This window comes from Ruditapes philippinarum, unplaced genomic scaffold, assembly GCF_026571515.1.
Source record: "Ruditapes philippinarum isolate M1 unplaced genomic scaffold, ASM2657151v2 ctg7867_1_1_1_1, whole genome shotgun sequence".
NCBI classification, from domain to species: Eukaryota; Metazoa; Mollusca; class Bivalvia; order Venerida; family Veneridae; genus Ruditapes; species Ruditapes philippinarum.
The window spans coordinates 14,273-31,288 of NW_026865642.1; the positions used below are offsets into that span (position 1 = coordinate 14,273).

General features: G+C 33.3%; 1 protein-coding gene across 1 annotated transcript; it reads right to left on the minus strand.

Annotated features, from left to right (window-relative positions):
- Positions 1 to 11,298: 11,298 nt before the first annotated feature.
- LOC132729873 (uncharacterized) lies at positions 11,299 to 16,542 on the minus strand. Its single transcript, XM_060715708.1, has one exon. The coding sequence runs from the start codon at positions 16,540 to 16,542 to the stop codon at positions 11,299 to 11,301; it is 5,244 nt and encodes a 1,747-aa protein (XP_060571691.1).
- Positions 16,543 to 17,016: the final 474 nt, after the last annotated feature.

Below are 17,016 nucleotides of genomic sequence, written 5' to 3' on the forward strand. Positions count from 1 at the left end.
TTGGCTAGCTTCCATAATGCTTTAAATAACCATTTTAAAACGTTTAGCAAAAAACATAATCAGTGCAATTAACAAAAAACACACACTTCATCTTATACATCTATGTAAATTATTCAACAATTTTGTTTTGAATATTTCCTGTAAATTACATAAACAACATTGAGAAGGCAATTGACATTTTCTTTATTGAACATACAAGTTTATCTTAATTACATGAATTATTCCCAGATTTATCAGAAGCAAAGTTCTATAATACATGAAAATGTTTTTTTTTTCTTATTGTGCAGAGAGTTTAGTTAAATTTCTAAAGTCCTCAAATTACTAAATAAAAGTCATCGAGTATGCAATGATTCACTGACTAAAAGTATGATATCAAATACTTATGCAATATTCTATATGAAGATATGAACAGCTGTATGACAAATAATGAGATGTCATTTAGTTTATCTTAAAAATATACTATGCTCAAATTTCATGTTAGAAAATATTGACAATGGATAAAAAGTCTCTTTATAAATATAAAATAAACATGTTTTGAATTCATACAAAGTAGATATGTTATGTTTTAAACTGTACACACTATAGGTGGTCATAATAAGAATATATAGTGTCATTAAAAATGGCAGTTATTTTAAGAAAAGACCAACTTTATTTGACCTAAAATATTTATTTATTCTTTGATCCAAATTAGACATATTCAGTAAGAATTTCATAGATTTCAATAACTTTCTATGATAAAAATATTTTACTAAAGGATGAGCGTAGTATATCTTTAATTATGATACTCGTTTAAGAAGGTCAACCCCTACACTGTTGTAACCTTTGTCGAAAAAGAGGCAGTTTCGTTAAAAAGTCAAGTGTGATATTGGATCATATCTAGAAAGTATAATAGTCAATCCATATGAATAAAATCTTTGAAGATTATATTTTAAAGAAAACTGTAAGCACAGTAAATAACGCATATCTAGCAAACGTACTAAAACATCATAAATCTGGAACATATTTTAATGAAAACGCCTAAATGCAAATGTTTCTTAAATTACTCGAAATAATCTGAAAAATGGAAGTAGATGGCATCAGTCCGGAAACAAGTAAAAATGTAATTGTTGCAGGGAGAGACAAAATAGTTCCTGATTCGGATTCGAATAGTCTCTGGGATGTAAGAATTTAATTAAAATTATTTTCAAGAGACAAAAATAAAGTGAAATACATTTGTATAATGTGTGTCTGTTCTGTACGGTATGAATGTTTATATTTAATTTAGTTGAAAACTTAATATGTAGATTACATTACATTTATGAGTAAAACAGTTTATATTTTAGTATTAATATGATATTCATCATAATGAACATCGAAGATACTTGATGGGTAATCATTCAGTTATTTATGGTGGCTGATTTGTGACCTGTCGTACTTTTGCTTTGCGGGGCGCCAGAGAAAACACGAAATTACGACAAAGTGATCACTCTTGTATTTTCGTGTATTTGCCTTTTGCTTTATAGGGTGCTAGGGGAAATCACTAAAACTTGATTACCACAGGGCGCAGGACGACAATAATGCGAACTTTCGCTCTGCTGCTCGGTCGAAAATTCTTCATGACATAAACCAGTCACCATAGTAATTAGATAAGTTAAAGTTTTGTCACATGAAAAACTGGCGTAACCAGAATACATAGCAGTGAAATACGATCCATACCACTCGCTGATTATATTAAATGTGGTGAATTGTTTATAAAATAGCAGGAATTACGATCTGATTGTTACAGGACAATACAAATAAGGAAATACCATAGAGAGAATGTGAAAGAATTGTATAATGTAAGGACATATATAAGAACAACAAACCCCAATGAGACAGTATATCGGTTTAAGGTATAACACCCCTAATGGGCACTATAAAGAATTGTAAAATTGACAGCATAGGACAGTTATATGCCTTAAATGTCACATGTTTGCAAAATTTAAACAAAACTTACCGTGTGGTTTATGAGTTATGGACATTTTTTTAACTAAAACATTGCCATTAGAAGAACTTTTTTTCAGAAAAAGGAAACTCTTAATAATCTATAATTTCATAATTATGAAAAATGTTTTCCTATTGCTCATTGTTAAGAAACAAATAAAGTAACATTTATGCAACAAATTAAACAATCAAAATGATTGCTTTTTTTAACGAAATGTTTTTTGATTTATATAAAAATGTAACCCTACCCCATCCACTTATAATACTTATTTGACCATTTCTCTATGTAAAAAGCCTTATCTAAAATATCCCTAAAATTTTCCACAACGAGGGGCTGTTTTCAAAATTTGCCTAAATTTTTCTAAATGTATATTGGTTGGTTTTGCAAAATATAAGATTCTTTTGCTGTGAAGTTTTTATTTAATTAAACTTTAAAAATATCTGGTATCATATTTTCTATTAAATTTGCTATTATTTAGTAAATAAATACCTACAATAATTATATAATCAAAATTAAACACTTTTTTCTTCCATTAGGGATCTGAGAGATTAATAAAAAAGTTAAAAAAAGAAAGAAAAAAAGTTGCCCCTTCTGGGGTTTGAACCCACGCCCCTCAGTTTCAATACACTTTACAGTGATTCTAGCCTTTTTGAATACTCTTCAAAGTTGAGATAGTGCATTAGGGGTGTACTACCTTAAATATTACTTCTGTATATTTGTTTGCATTCCTTATGTACTGAAATTTGAAATAGATATCCAATGTGGAAGAATCGTAAGGACATATATATAAGAACAACAAAACCCAATAAGACAGAATATCGGTTAAAATATTACTTCCGCTTATTTGTTTGCTTTCCTTCTCTGTACTGAAACTTTAACTCGTATTTCTTTTCTGTTTAATCTGAAACTCTTTAAGTTGAAACGCAAATCAAAGATGAAACGTCAATTAGGATGAATATAATTCTTGTATGGTTTCACGCTTTTAAAATTAGCAAAAATGTAATGAAGCACTGAAAGAAGCCTACTGCTCCCATTGCACTTGTTATATTTTTTATTTTATTTTTTCTCTGTTTCGAAGTTTACTTTTTTTGAATGCTCTGATCGTTTATTTCCAATATTTTATTCATGATATTTATAATTTTGCAACAAATCAACACAATCTATTTTTTACAAAAGCAACAACTTATGACTTTAACAAACCTAATTTTATACATTTTTGTTGGGTTTTAAGTCACCTAGACACTTTGTAGAACCGCTGAATTTCCGTTAGCTATTTGGATTCAATATTACTTATCACAATAGGAAAGTGGTTTGAAGTTAGCGGTCTCATCTACTCAACTTTAAAAAAAAATCTTCCGTCTACTATGCTATAATAATTTTGTTGGGAAACACAGAAAATTGACATATTTGTTGCTATAAAACAAAATATTCATCACAAAGATGTTGGATTAGAGAAGATCTGTAAAAATATTTTCTTTGAGTATAATAATAACAATGTAAAAAGAAATATGCATTCAAATATCTCGTAAAGTTGTGCTTTATAATCTAAAAGTTTTTTCCACATCAGTCATCTTAAAATGTTGAATAAAACATTTCATTTTGCGAATATTCATTTCTCGTTTACGTGAGTGTTTATAGCTACTTGATGAAGATATGGATATGTTAGTGACTTCATTTTTAAATGAAAGATTTTTAACAGATCGTCAAGTCAACATCTTGAATGGATATAAATCACTATATTTACTATGTTATGATTAAGCTTGCATTTAGAAAAAAAAAATCATTTACCAATAAAAAGACATATAAAATAAATTGTATTAAATTGTGGTAAGGAACCCGTATAATGATTACAATTAAACAAGAAATTAGAATGAAAGGTTATCTTATTTAATTATTTTTACTAAACAAATGTCAGATTTATAATTGTTTACAATTATAACAATGATAAATTTTAGCCTTTGTTCGTTTTACTGATTAATATTAAATAAAACATTTTTAAGATGTAAAGTTGTAATGTTGAAATTCAATATGACGCCTATAAAATTAAGATACATTGTTAAAGTAAAATGTTGAATATACACAATTATACACGGGTATTATTGAGGGTATTAAAAATGCGGGTATTTTTGAGGGCGTACGTGCAATGTATCTACATACATGTATATTCATGGAGTACAATAACTCATTTTTTAAGTGGAAATTCCTTCAGCTGACGATTGTTGCATTAAACAGTTACATTTCGCATTTAGGATGATTATATTCTCAATTAAACATTCAGTTTAATAAAACCATACAATTCATTTCACTTTAAGTATTATTTCATTAAGGTTTTATTACTTCGAACTTAATATATAACTGGATTTCATAGTGCTTGATACCACATTCATGCAAGCTTTTAGGGTGAAGTCATACCTTGCGACTATTATAAATGACTTGCGACCATATAATAAGAATCATGTAGGTGGTTATTGATGTTCAATGATTTTTCAAATAGATTTAGATAGAAAATCGAAACGATTAAAGCTCGCCGCATAAGTCTATTTGATACAAATATCATTTTAGTATGCTTTGACAACAAAAATTATATAAAAGAAAATATCAATACAATCTGTAACAAAATTGCATATGTCTTTTGAAATCTACAACATTATTAAACATAAGATTGACAATATTAATATCAATAAAAACTATCAGTTTTATGATCACAGGTTTAATTGATAACATTAAATGTAATGGAAACACATAATGTTACATAATATCTTAAGATATAAATATTGAATGGTACTTCACACAAACCTCTAGCAATATATCCAGGAGATACTCACGTGGTATGGTCGTTTTTCTTTTGTAGTGATTCGTTTGCAGATTAGTTTGAAGTGTCTTCTTTGCACAATACAAGCCCTTACATGTAATTAATGAATAAGTCCGTGAGATTTCCGCACATCATGGCATTGTCGTTTGTAATTGTACCGATGAGTTGTTCTTTCTGTATATAAAATGTATCAATTTTCGTAAAACACCATTTCCTCGAGCTCACCTTGAAATCATTATTTGTCTGATTTCTTTGCAGATTTGTTTTTAATCACTTTGGAGAGTCTTCTTTGCACAGTATGAGGTCAAAAGCCCTTAACCAAAAAATACGTCTGCAGGATTTCCTCGTGACGTGGTTGTGTTTTTGTACCGGCTATTTGTTCTTTCTATATATAAAGTTCATCAATTTTTCGTAAAATACACCATATTCTCGAACCAACCATCAAACCAAAACATCATTTGTCTTATGTCTTTGCAGATTCGTTTGTGTCGGTTTGGAGGGTATTTTTGCAAAATACTAGGCACAAAGTCCTATTAAAAGCAATTTGCCCACGAGGTTACCGCGTGGCTTGGTCGTTTTGTGTTCGGGCTATTTTTTCTTTCTGTATATAAAGTGTATCAATGTTCGTAAAAGACACCACTTTTTAGAGCCACCATGAATACATTATCAGTTTGATTCGTTTGTTGATTCGTATTTGTATCAGTTTGAAGAGTCTTCTTTGCACAACATAAGACCCAAAACCCTTCACAAGCAATTTGTCGGCGATATTTCCGCTTGACATAGTCGTTTTATACCGGCGATTTGTTCTTTCTGTATATTAAGTGTATCAATTTTCGTAAAATACACACTTTTCTCGAGACATCCATTAGAACACCATTTGTCTGATTCATTTGCAAGTTCGTTTTTGACCAAAAGCCCTTAATTAAGCAATTTGTCGGCGATATTCCGCTTGACATAGTCGTTTTTTTTACCGGCGATTTGTTCTTTCCGTTCATCCATTAAACCACCGTTTGTTTGATTCCTTTGCAAATTCGTTTTTGTTATAGTTCAGAGGGTCTTCGTTCAGAGGGTCTTCGTTGCACAATATAAGGCATTTGTCGGTGAGATTTCCGCGTGGCATGTTCGGTTTTCGTAAAGGCGAATTGCTTTTTCTGTATATAATGTGTAATGCCACTAAAACTGTAGAGTGTATTTTGATTAGTTGTGTATTCTAGTTTGTAGCAAATTACTTTTTACGCTAATACAATTCAAACAAAATATTTGAAGTTATCCAAGAATTTCCCTGGTTACTTTGATTTAGTTTGTTCTATGGTTTTGAAATCGGGAATCATTTAAAAGAAATTTTGAATAAACATTTTGCAATTTCATAAATATATGTTATTATTTTTTACATATGAAACAAAATATTGCACACTGAAATCACCTTTTCTGAACAATATAACTAGAGAAAATGTTATATAAACAGTTGCGATATGCCACTTTAAACATTGACTTGCGCAATTATTTTTGACAGGCATGTGCACAGAGTCAGAGTAATGCCCTTTTGCATACCATTTTCTTTCTTATAGAATACAATCTTCAGAATTCCCCTTTATCAAAATGCATTTGCATCATAACGAATGGACATTGATAACATGATATCAGCCTATAATGATAGAGTACAGTTTAAAAGATTGGTAAAAGATGAGATTAAAGGAATATAATATGTCGAACATGAAACAAAGTTAAAGAGAAAATTTGCTTTTGGCAACTATCAATTTCTTTGACAGTGAACATCAAAGAAAATCGTCATTAATTGTTGCCATAACATACAGGGGAAATTTGAACATTTCGTTTGTAATATTTAATATAGAAAGCATTATTTAAAATTAATTTGTCTTTATACTGTAAGCATAGCTTTCGGCAATAGACACATATGTGTGTTTTGTAATACCAAGCTACTCCAGGAGTGCTTTACATAGCTTTTCCTTTAACATTATTACATAAGATTACTATCGAAATTGTTTCAATTTTAAGCCGTTCGTAATTTCCAAGCAAACCTACCTTGATGAGGCATCATCTGATCTCTGTATATTTGTTCAGGAAAAATCGACTGTTTATACTTCGTTTTTAGTGATAGAAATACTGGTATTGTAAGGATCATCAGCTTTCTGGTATTGTAAGGATCATCAGCTTTCTTGTGTTTCTAAAACACAACCACTCAGCCACAATGGGCATGCGTTTTCGTCATAACGGTTTAGCACGCCCATATATATTCCTATATAATTTAACATGACTTTTTAAAAAAATATTTTCAACATTTTTTGTTTAAGGTATGTGGTAAAAACACTTCTAATTGGCAACTAGATTAATCCTTAACCTATGACATTTTGCTAACTATTCTTATTTATACATTGAAGCATTGAACACACATACATTTAAAGATACTGTATGTTGTAATCCAGGTTGTTACCACACTTCAGTAAATTTTATATATGTATATAATTATGCTTATTACACAATTTTCAAACATCAAAGAATATGTAAATTATGTACTGCAAATATGTGTCCACATTTAATGTAATCATTCATGCATACATTTCTTAATGAAAAATTTGACTGACACTTTATAGAAAATAATTTTTTAATTACCTCCCTTTATTTACATGAAATGTTAAATTTGGTAATTTCTTTACAAATAATGCTTCTTGGAACTTACAATATTGATAAATCTTAATTTGAGCATCATATAAATGAAAAAAAAAAATGTGTTACAGGATCACAAAAATGATCGAATAGGTTTTATACAGCACCTCTTAAAAGTACTCAATGAAAGAACTTGTTCTTACCAACCTTTTTGTAAATTAATATTAAGTTCTGACAAATACTAAAATGTATCATTTTAAATTGAAGAAACGAATTTAGATGATTTGTTTGTTTGTTTGTTTCATTTTACGCCTTTTCCCAACAGTATTACAGTCATATAGGCGGGTAGTTTCCTAACCATCGTTCCTGGAGAGTTACACCAGTACAAGACTACCTTCCTCCGCGCTAAACAACCAAAGCATCTCCCGGGGATCGAACCCACGCCAGAGAGGTAACTGGATTAGAAGTCATCGGCTCTAACCCCTAGACCACGGAGGAGGTATGAAAATGTAAAGCTAGATTGAACCACTGTCCACTCCCTCGAATTAACCGGAATGGTGCCATATAAGCAAACATTCAAGATATTCATGCAAAGAAATTGGGAATGGTATAAAACCTATTTTTAGTACTTTCAAATTCCGTTTCCCATTTTAGCAAAGATATATCATACGTCCGTTTTAATTTAACTCACAAATCTAATTAAATTATTGCAATGGAGAGAGGAACAAAACATCAATTTCGTCAGAGTTCATATATTATTGCAAACTGACAGATCAAGAAAAATCGGTATAAAAAAAAGAAAAAAGGATAATACTTTAATGAGATTTTGCATGACTCTAATTATCTCTGCAAATATTTTGTAAAACAAAATCACTGGAAATGTTTTTTTCTGGGAGATTTATTCATTTTTTATCAATAAAATATTTCCTGATACCCCCATGGAGATCAATACTTTTGCCTTATATTATCTTAAAGTAATTTTAAGCAGAGAAATCTGTATCATTGCAATTGCCCTTTCAATTTGGCCGAAACATTGTACTTCTTAAGTGATACCAGAATTAATTTCAAGTAATTTTATATATATGATGGGTATTCCCCAAAATTACAGGTTCGGTAGACTTTTATCAAATAAAACACGCAACCTTAATGCTTGTATCTAAGTAACAGAAATATAGCACCAAACAAATGGTATATTAATTTTCAGGGTGTTTTGATCAGGTTAATACAGTTTGAAATATGTGAACATATAAAAACATATATGTCGCCACAAATTCACATTTAAAGAGTCAAGAACATATATTTAAAGGAGAAGTTGTTTGTTAAAAAAAACATCAAAGAAAAATAACACAACAACAACAAAATGATTTCGATAATTAAGAAAGGGACATGTTTGGAGTTATTCGCGCTGCAATTAACGGAATAATTGTGCGTTGTTTTTATTCCTATTTGTCAGACTATGTATATACATGTATACGTGTCAGTACAACAAATGTGTGAGTGTAAAAAACATAAGATTACTCATAAAAACAAAAACAAATAAATAAAAAACAGCAATAAAACTCAAGTTAATATTTTGGAGACTTCATGTACAAATATGTACATATACAATCTATACTAAGACATAAACGCATTAGATTTGATGTAACAAATATGGTATGTGTTTAAATTATACTTGCACGAACATTTTTCCTTTAGAAAATAAATATTAGTTCGTTGCTGTCACGATTTCTTTTGTTTATACATTTTAGCAATTGATTAACGCTTTGATATTTTGTATGTTTATATTTGAGATAAAATATTGGAAGAAGCTTCAGTCAAGAAATTCAAATTTTAAATAACTTTGAAAACAATTTTGTATGACTTCAAAGGTGTATCTGTCAAGAGTAATATTTCACATAAGTAGCTATGGTTTCAATTTGTGTTAAACGTACAATTGGCGAGCAATCTGAGAAATTAAAACATATCTTTAAACATTGGATGTGACATGTAAAATAAGCCAATAAACGCGAAACATTTCTCTTTATCTAAGAAGGATAAAACCTATTTGACCGAATGACTTCATATATATGTATAAAGTTATTAAATGTTACGTAATGTGTGTTTTATTGTTATAAAGAACGCATACTTCATTCAACGGTTAAACGTTCATTATCAAAATGAAAGTAGTAAAAAGAACATTAATGAAATAACGTTTCGATTGAACTCATTTTACAATACGGGTTACTTTCATATACCGAAACCTGTCATTCTAAACACAGGCAATAATGAGAAATATTTTCAGGTATCTGTTGAATAGAAAATAAAATATTTCAAATCTTTTCCTTATTAATATCTGTCAATCAAACCGCTTTTAAGCGATATATATCCAGTTACAGCCGATTTTTCGTGAAAGTACTTTATATATCTGAATGTACTTTAAGAGTACGTTTTATAATTTGCTAGTTCCTTGATAATGTATGGGTGCGGACATATTTGTAATGTGAAAGGAAATGAAGATTTAAAAGCAAAAAATCTGGTTCAAAGGTTGTGAGGGGCATATTAAACAAATTGTTTTCATGAAATATATTCAATAATACTGTAGTCATTTGTCTGTCTACCTCTCTGCCTTTCTTTTATCGAAATGGCATTAACATAAAACATATTCGACAATAAATAGATAGCCGTTTCTTTTTTGCGGGGTGAACGCCATGACTTTGTTTAATCAATTTGACATTCTGTCTGAACTGCTAGTTAGACTAAACTTTACGTCATCAAGGGTATAGCCAGCTTATTCATAATGTAAGGAACAAAAGGGTAAAAAAACTTAAAAAAATTCAAACATACTTAAATACGCTTATTCTTAAGAAAAATAGGTATAGAAGTTTTCACAAAGGATTTCTACTGTACACGTTACTTTGTTTTTAAAAATGAATTAATATCTTAATGATAGATGCAATAACATTGACAGTTCATTTGTCATTTTTATAAAAACCCTTTTGTGTCATTCATGGACAACCCGTGATTGATAAAATGTGATTCAGTAGCATTGAATAAAGAACAAATAAAATTACTTATCCTAGATGAGACAGTCGAAAACAATCTAATGAAATAAAAAATAGTTCCCCTAGCTGCATACTTTTAGTGATAGACTTTCAGTTTGACTGGGATTTAAATAACTTTAGACAAATGGTATGACAGAAAATAGCACAAGGACAGGTCTAACTAATTTGACATTGAAAAAAAGTGTTATATACGTGTTATTTAAGACTTGAAAGATGTTTTTACCCGTAGCCTGCTAGCGGAACCTGACTCTACCAATCAGACCAATGCGTGATGTGCAGACCAAGATCAACCAAGGCCTGCACTGTTCGTTATTTGGTCAATACATATCTTGAAGTTTTACTCTAAAAATGATGAATGGTTTAAGCCAAATTATAAAACGTTACAGGTAAATTCTAAATGATATTTACTGAAATTTCGTTTGAATCCGGTGGTTAATTATTGTGAGGATGTGATTGTGAATAAAACTAGGCGTTGTGTACGGTTCGTTTCCTTTATTCAAACTGAATGTTTACATACATAGGAAATGACGTTACGTTAAAAACATAAGTAAACAATTCGCGCAAAAGCGACGTTACGTGACGTCGCGCCAAATCTACAACATTCTCCGGGCCTCAGAAATGCTAAATGTAATAATCGTCATACAAAAACATAAAGTAATGGAATTACTTATTTAAAATCATATTGAAATTGAGCACCATAATTAAAACAGCTATATTTAGATATATCACAAACAGATTGGCGCTATGTAAAGTCTCGTTTTGAATTATTTTCACTCGTCTATGTTTATACAAATTGAATTGTCTTTTCACGAAATATTAGCGGTATAGGATAAATATTTCAATAGGTATCCTAATGTCTATTCATCTTGTTTCTGGATAATTTCCAATGGGTACAATTTGATAATCGGTCGTGTAGTAAGCCCTCCGGATGTACGTATCCTCGCGGCCCTCGAAAACCAGTCATTTCCCGTTAAAAGTTCATCAACTACCGCAAGGCTCCACTGTAGCCTGGGTGTAAAGTCGTCTTGGACAATAGCAACGTCACCAACTTGAATAGTCTGGTTTGTGGTACCACTCGACCGTTGGTATTCTCTTAATGACGTCAGATACTCGTGTTTCCAGCGGTGCCAATAGTGTCGTTTAGCACGTTGTCGAACATCGTCACCTTTGCTGTGGTAACCGGGAGTATCGTTGGTTACCACAGTATCGTAGAATGGTAGAGTTGTCAGTCTGCGTCCATGTAGTAAGTGTGAAGGGGTGAGAGGCTCTGGATCATCTCTAGCAGATGAAACGTAGGTAATTGGTCGATCGTTCATCATTGCCTCTACTTCGGTAACTATCGTCTGCAGCGTTTGCAAATTAATGGAAGCTTTGCTGAGAACTTTCTTAATCGCTGTTTTCATTACACCAATTAGTCGCTCCCACATTCCACCATACCAAGGTGCTCTTTTTGGAATAAACTGCCAGTGTGTTCCTCTATGTGTAAGGGCAGTATGAAGATTTTGCGAATTATAGAGTCGCCGGATTTGATTGGCTGCTGCATGAAAAGTGGTACCATTATCAGATATCATCAGTCTTGGTAATGATCGTCTGCTGATGAATCGTCTGAAGGCTAACATAAATGATTCTTCTGTAAGGTCTGGAACTATTTCTAGATGAATAGCACGGGTGAATAGACATATGTATACCTTCTGCTGAACTTGCTTTTCTTTAATGTAAAGTGCCCCTGTGAAATCGACACCTGTTACGGAGAAGGGTGGTTCGACGATTACTCTGGAAACCGGAAGTGGTGGGGGGTCTGGGGCGGTATAGGGTCTTCCTGTAACTTTTCTACAAATGACACATCTTCGGAGAACACTTTTCACGTGCTGTCTGATTGATGGTATCCAGTATTTCTGGCGTAGATGGGTAACAGTATGGGCGACACCTGCATGTAATTGAATGTAATGAGCGTCTTCTATTATCAGTCTGGTGACATGACTCTTTGGGGACATAAGGAACGGGAATCTTGTTGTCTCTGGTAACTGTGCGTTATGTATTCTTCCGCCACAACGAATACAACCGTCCTTGTCTAAATAAAGTCTTAACTGTCGAATAATTGGACTGCGTTTTTTCTGGGATTTAAGATCTTGAATTACGTCTGGGAAATATTGTTGTTGGCAAGTTTCAATCAGTTTTCCTTCTGCTAATCTCAGCTCTTCTGTAGATAATGGACCACTTTGGCGATAATTATACGTCACTCTGCAGTTTTTAATGAAACGTATAACGTATGCCGTAACACGTAATAACTTGTGAAAGCTGCTATATCTGTTTAACTCTATAATTTGACGTAAACCAGAGTTACCTCTCTTGTCAGATACAATTTGTTCCTCTGAATTTTGTTCCGTCAACGTAGTGAAAGTGATTGCCCGAGTTTGTTCCAAAGTAGGCCATTTATTGTTGTGAATTAACCAAGTATGTCCATTTTTCCATAATGTGCTTGATTGTAACTGGGTCGCAGTTAAACCTCTGGTTTGTAAATCAGCGGGATTTTGATCTGTTGGACAATATCGCCATTCAATATCGGGGGTAAGTTTCTTGATTTCTTCGACTCTGTTCAAAATGAAGCGTTTAAGTGTTTTTGTAGATTTCAGCCAACTTAACACTATTTGACTGTCGGACCAACATGTGATTTTCTTGCACGTGAATGCATTTGACACGTGGTGGGTTACACGTGCACCGATGAGTGCTGCCATCAGTTCTAGTCTGGGTAAAGTTATCTCTTTTACAGGTGCGACTCTATTCTTTGCAAATACAAGGGTAGATGTATGACCGGAAGTAAGATACGCTACAGCACCATAAGCACGTGCACTTGCATCAACAAACACGTGTAAATTAAAATCGGCAGAATTTGCTGTATTTTCAGTGGTGGGAAAATATGGTCTCTGGAACTTGGTCTGAATTACGCTGTTCAGGTCGATGCTCAAATCAGCCCAGGTGTTAATGATATTAACCGGAAGTGGTGTGTCCCAATCAAATTTCTTCTTCCATAGGTCTTGAACTAGTAATTTGGCGCGTACAGTTACTGGGCTAAGCAATCCCAGGGGGTCATATAATTTTGAAGTCTGTTTGAGAATAGAACGTTTGGTTGTTCTCTCAGAGTTTACTATCGTGCGCTGTACAAACGACATCTCGTCATTATCCGGGTCCCATAACATTCCTAATACCTTGACAACTTTATCCTTGTCCAAGACTTTTTCAGCTACTGCGAGTTCACATAATTTACTGGAGTTTGAAGTCCACGATCGCAGATTGAATCCTGCTTCGGACATGAGAGTACGTGCGTACCGGAAATAGGTAAGAAGATCCTGTTCTTGTTGAAAACTTGAAATTACATTGTCGACATACAGGTCTCTGGTAATTATATTAGCGGCAGGGTTACTTGCATTCAGGGTCATGTGTTTTAGTAATGTAGCATTGAGAATAAATGGGGAACATGTGGCTCCAAAAAGAACAACTCGAAATCTGTATGTCACAAGCTGGCTTTTGGGATCTGTAGGGTCAGATAACCATAGAAATCTGGTAACATCTCTGTCATCTTCGTGTAGACCGACATGTAGAAAGGCTTTCTCTATGTCAGTTGATACTGCATATCTACCAAGCCGAAATCTTAACAGAAGGGTGGTTAGATCATTCAGCTCTGGAGGTGTGGATTCAAGGCAATCGTTTAAACTTGGACTTCTTTCTGATTGGCGGCAACTACAGTCATAGACTATTCGTATGGGCGTTGTTGTGGAATTCTTTTCAACTCCATGATGTGGTATATAATGCACGCGTTTTGCTCTGGAACTTTCGTCTACTCTTTCAATGAAACCTCTATTTTCTTGTTCCTGTATAATATCGTTATATTTCTTCAACATTTGGGGCTTCTGACTTAGGCGTTTTATTGTACATTCTGTTCTTTTCTTTGTAATGTTATAGTTTGAAGGGAGGGTTTGATGATTCTGTTTCCATGGCAACTTCGCTTTGTAATTTCCGTCTGAGAATGAAATACACGATTTCTGGTACTGTTGTAGATAAGAAGAGGCATCGGTATCTTCACAGTCTCCTTTTGAAACACCCATTGATTCTATATCCCAAAATCGAGTGAGGTCTGTCGTTTCAGATACGTGGGTTGCTATGACTTCCATAACATTGGAAGGTGGATAACTACTCTCTACATGAAGTGGGCCGGATAAGAAGTAACCAATGCGGGAACTTACAGCAGTGGGTCCATCACCTCTAATAATTTTGTCGCCAACTATCTGCCAGTAAAAATCAGCACCAATTAATAGTGATATATCGAATGTGGTATCCATGGTAACAGGGTGAGCAAGTTTGAGTCCTTGTAGATATTTCAAGTGTTTGATGGAGTTGCGATATACATTATTGATGGGCTTTGCTATCACGGGAACAATCAATACTCGGATTGGGATTAACATTCCGTCGTCTGCTACTAAATTTATAGTTGCCGTATTGAGATGTTGAACGCTGTGCGCTGGGTCGCCGAACGCTGATAAATGTATAATATCTGTTCCATCAATATTCAATTGAAGTTTATCGGCTAACTTTTGGGTGATAAAAGATCTTTGGGCTCCTTCGTCCATTAGAACATTTGCTTCTGCATATCGTCCATTAGCACAAACAGGGGCTGTCGCAGTTTTTAATAAAACATCTGACTGGTGGGTTTTTGAAAATAATATAGTTGTATCACCGGCTTCAATATTAGTACTCCAGTTTCTATAACTTCTGGTTACGTCAGACTGTTGTGTTTCATGACTTCCTATGGCAGGCTTATTTGGGTAGTTCTGGGGAAATGTCGATTGGGAATGGCTGCATGTACTAGTATGATGTTTACCATGACACTGGCGACAACGCGACTTGGACGGACATCCAGACACTTGGTGACCTTTACTTAGGCAGTTAAAACACAAATGTTTTATCTTTATGATTTGAATGCGCGATTTAACATCACTTACTTTCTTACAGTCTCCCATATGTATTTCATTACAGTAAACGCACTTTTTCTTTGAATGCTCAGTCCGGTATAATGACTTCCGGTTGTCTCTATTTCGTGCGGCGGTATAAAATGATGCTGTTGGTATGAATCTTTCCTGTTTAGTGTTCTGTGACTCTCCCGCTTCCATAATTTCAATCTCTCTGTTTAGTGATTTGCGTAAGTCTGGAAGCGTCCAACTTCCGATACCATGTTCCCTAGCTAAATGACGTCTGGTTTCCGGAGGTAGTCTTTCAAGGATTATTCGGATTAATAGATTGCCATATGTATCTTGTAGTTCACTTAATGATTCTAAACCCCGGATGTTTGTCTCAAGCATATCGTAAAATTGACGTAATTCTCGAATATCGTCTGCTGGTGTTGGTAACTTCAATAATGTCTGCATATATGCGGAGGTGATTTTTTGTTTCTGTCCGTAGCGCTCTTTTAATAAACACAATGCCTGACTGTAGTTTGCATTCGTTAACGCGAACCCGTCAATAGTTCTTGCAGCATCTCCCTCTAGTAATGACTTCAGGTAACTGAATTTCTGCACGTCTGTTAAACTGGGATTGTTGTGCACTGATGATTCTAATAATAATGAGTCCCAAAATGTCTGATACGTCAAAAGATCACCACTAAATGTCGGCATAGAAATTGTTGGCAACTTGTGATAAAATGAATTAGACAGCGGTATGCAGGTTCTGTCTCTAATGTAGTCCATCTGCTCGCCGTGATTGCTAAATGATGGATCTGTTCGTGACGAGTGGTTGATATTGTCTCTGTCTACGTCTCTTACGGAATCTGATAAAACCTGGAATTTCTTATATTTCTGTAGTTGACGTTTTACACGAATGTTGTACATAGCGGTTTCCTTCACCTCTACTGCTGTATTTTCTGTATCAATCTTGTTTAAAATGTCTGCATCAGTACTCGCCAAAGAAAGCATAATGTTTTTGATTGTTTTTATGAGAAGTTGAACATCTTCTATATTATTTTCTCTAATTGCATCTTCGATTTCCTGCAAATGTTCTGCTATAGTAGCTCTGTGGCCCTCTCTCACTGCTTGTAGTTTATGAAGATTCATGGTGGTTTCGGTTCACGGCACCATAAAATGTGAGGATGTGATCGTGAATAAAACTAGGCGTTGTGTACGGTTCGTTTCCTTTATTCAAACTGAATGTTTACATACATAGGAAATGACGTTACGTTAAAAACATAAGTAAACAATTCGCGCAAAAGGGACGTTACGTGACGTCGCGCCAAATCTACAACAATTATTGTTTATGCGAAGTAAATTATTACACCAAAAGGAATTATGGCAAAATGAAAATTAATTTTGACTCTTACCTGTTTGTTTAGTCACTATATAACTTTAGATGGGCATAATGTCACTTTAATGTTAATCGTTTGGTTTCCTTTTTTAAAACATCAGCTAACATTAATTATACCAAACCTTTTTTGTTAAATAATTCAAAAATCTTATGCGCAAAACATAATTATGTCAATTAAGGACCTTCTAAATCAATCAAAGAAATGCCACATATTTCTATAATAGTAC